The sequence below is a fragment of the Poecilia latipinna genome, unplaced genomic scaffold, assembly GCF_001443285.1.
Source record: "Poecilia latipinna isolate Pla-1442-1.1 unplaced genomic scaffold, P_latipinna-1.0 Scaffold3241, whole genome shotgun sequence".
Taxonomy (NCBI): Eukaryota; Metazoa; Chordata; class Actinopteri; order Cyprinodontiformes; family Poeciliidae; genus Poecilia; species Poecilia latipinna.
In genome coordinates, this window is record NW_015115857.1 from 77,876 (window position 1) to 80,994 (window position 3,119).

The following is a 3,119-nucleotide window of genomic DNA, read 5'->3' on the forward strand; positions in this document are numbered from 1 at the left end:
CATACAGGTTACACATTTACTGGCAGTGTGAACGGCCCCGGCAAAAAAATGGGAATTGCCAAAAAATCGGAATTGGGTCACTTCAGGCTGCACCCATTGTCTGCACCTGCATCCCCATGTGGCACAGTAGCTGCACTGCTGCTTAGAGCATCGCTCTGCAGAGGACTGTGGGTTTCCAGCCTTTCCTCCACCTCGGACCTCTACACAGGACGATGCAGGAGGAGGGCGTCCTGATCATGAAGGACTCCACCCATCCTCCACCCACCCAGCTGCTCCCCTCAGGGCAAAACCATCAGGCTGAGGAACAGTTTCTTCCCTTCAGCTGTCAAACTGCTGAACTCAAGCCACACCGAATTCATCTTCACCTCATAAATTATTTACACACACACTTTTTTAATGTACATATCTCACCTAAATTACTTTACTATTCATTTATTTATGTATTTCTATTTATGTATTAAATTTATTAATCTGGGACCTGAGTTCAAATTTCGTACCACAAACAAGTAAAGGTGGAATGACAGTAAAAATCCTTTAATCCTTGACTATATTAGCTTAGAACAAGTTCAGCCATAAATGCCATTCTTAAACAACATCAAGTCTTAAGTGTCTGTGTCCGAGATGTCAAATGCTTTTAGGAGACATAATCCTTCGCCATAACACAATAAATCTCAGAACAGACTATAAATATATATTTTTTTAATCTTGAGGCCGCACTGTAAAACCAAGACAGCATCTTGGTTTTGATAACACAAACAGACACAGGAGACGGGTCCATTTCCAGGACAGTGTTCATAATTATTTAGAGATTAGAGATTACATAAGTAATTTAATCAGCAGTAAACAAAATGCAAATGAAAGTTTGTGGCACATAGTGTGAAAGTGATCCGTTTTACAATATATGATGGCAAATTGTTTTGTAATATATATTATTTTTCTAAAATATACATCAAAATGAGCTAAGGATTAACTGAAGAAGAAATGTTATATAATTCACCACTAGGTGTCACTGTTTTCTGCTCGAGTAAAACCAAAACAGTTTTAAGATAAAACACTTGACCTGATTTTCTGCCGTGGAATTAGAAACTAAACTGTGTCTGGATGGTGGAAATCAGAGTTTCTCTGTCAAAGAATAGATCTATGTTTATAGATGTGCATAAACATTCATATAATGTGTAATAAAATCACATTATATGCTACATTAAAGCTCTTTAATGTGTCTTGATTGATCAGAATTATCTCAATAACAATTTTGATCAATCAAGATGTAGTAATTAAGTGACAAACATTTCTTTACAACTATTTTTATACTGTATGTGAACTTTCTACTCAAACATCTTTAAGCATATATATTCATACTGGACTGGTGATATTACCAATTAATTCTGGGGTATTTTAATGTTTAATTTACATATTTCTGGTGCTTCTGTGTGTTCAATACACATTTCAATGGAAGCAAATCTGAAATATTCAAACTAACTAACACGCTCAAATTCCATATGAAATAAATATGATTTTTCCATTTTTATAGATAACTAAAATTGAACAATTTGGTTATTTTCCTGATAATCAGGGGTTGCCACAAATTGATTTGATCTGAATTAATAGTATTATTAATAACAAAAGTATTGGTAACTGATCATTTATGCCCTAAGCCTCATTTGAGCTTTTACACATTTTACTAAATCAGGAAATGTCAGAATTTCAGTATTTCACAATAATTTTGTATGTGTAGTTATTGCCCCAGAGAACTGTACATATAGAGCAATGCAAAATCTAGAAAGTCCTTTACTTCATTTGGTAATGCTTTAAAATTAATATATTTATTGTGTAGTGAAGTTTGTCCTCGTTAATTACTCCACAAATTCTCTTAATTAATCTTTGATATATAAAATGAATAATTTGAGTCCCAACACTCGACCTTGAGGGATACCAGAAGTGATGCCAAATAATTATAAGCAGCTGTCATTCAGGTAAACACTTACCTCTTTATTATATAAATCTTATCTACATTTAAAACTAATGCATAACATTCCTTTTTTTCAACACATAATGGTCTATTATATTAGATTCCTATTAAATAACACCAGAGATCTGCTTGGCCTGAAACCACAGTGACTGTCACACAGTAGATTATTTACAAATCTCTAAACATTTCTAGTTGGTTAACAGTTTATTGCATTTTCAGCTTCAACTCGCCATCTAGTGGAGCAGAAGTGCAACTGTTACCATGGATCCTTCACAGAAAGATTTCTACTTCATAATCTCAGCTTGAACTTTTTTGTTGGAGATTTTTGTATCAATATTTTTCTTTTCAAAAACATATTTTCTACATAAACTGATCTAACAATTTTTATTTTGAAAAAAAAAATAGAAATTACTAAAGAAATTTGAAAATACAAAAACAGAGAAAAAGAAATGACTTGAAACTTCAGAGAGCGTTATATGGTTATATACAGGTATTAGATACATATTTGGCCTTAGCGACTTGTTGTCACGGCCCTGAGGAGGCGAACAATCATTGTTGGTGGCAGTCCTCGTCTGACCAGTTCATCTTTAATCTGCAGAGGAAAACACAAGGCTTTGTTGAGATGAAATCAGTGGCACATTATGAATTGTTCTCAATTTGTGTTCATGTAATTCTGAACTACACTAAATTGTTTTTAATAAGTGATGATTTGCTTCTGCTCAAATTTAAAACAAGACATTTTAAAAGCACTTTAGCAAGAGACAAAACAGGCAATAGAAGAAACTTCATCAGGTATATTATTCAAATTAGATCATGATCAGATTTCATGAAGTTACTGACCTGTTTCACAATGGTCTCATAATCATTTTCCAGTGACAAACTTGTGGAGATCCTGCCATTCAGAGCAACAACATAATCTAGAAGGAAATAGATATTTTTATTCAGAACAGCATGGAAAATAAAAGACAGTTTTATTTCTATTTACAGCACTATGGTGGACAAAACATGAACTGTAGCCAGACTTACACGGCCCTGAAGCAGGTGTTGAATTTGTAGGTGGGGATGTTGCTGTAGATGTAGTCATAGTTGGGGGACGGGTTGGAGTAGTTGGGAATTCAGTTGTTGTAGTTGGGGACTGAGTTGTTGTAGT

The 3,119-nt window shown here is 34.2% G+C and overlaps 1 protein-coding gene and 1 long non-coding RNA gene across 2 annotated transcripts in view; both read right to left on the minus strand.

The window, feature by feature from the left end:
• Positions 1–2,403: 2,403 nt before the first annotated feature.
• On the minus strand, positions 2,404–3,043 carry LOC106940478 (uncharacterized). Its single transcript, XR_001423106.1, has 3 exons — positions 2,996–3,043; positions 2,810–2,886; positions 2,404–2,561 (listed from the first exon to the last, which is right to left on the minus strand). It is a non-coding gene; the product is annotated as an uncharacterized LOC106940478 (long non-coding RNA).
• Positions 3,044–3,084: 41 nt separating this feature from the next.
• LOC106940474 (mucin-5AC-like) overlaps positions 3,085–3,119 on the minus strand; it is a 9,800-nt gene continuing 9,765 nt past the window's right edge. The window contains exon 10 of the mRNA XM_015023238.1: positions 3,085–3,104. Within this exon, the coding sequence (XP_014878724.1) occupies positions 3,085–3,104 (20 nt within the window). The remainder of the gene's footprint in view (positions 3,105–3,119) is intronic.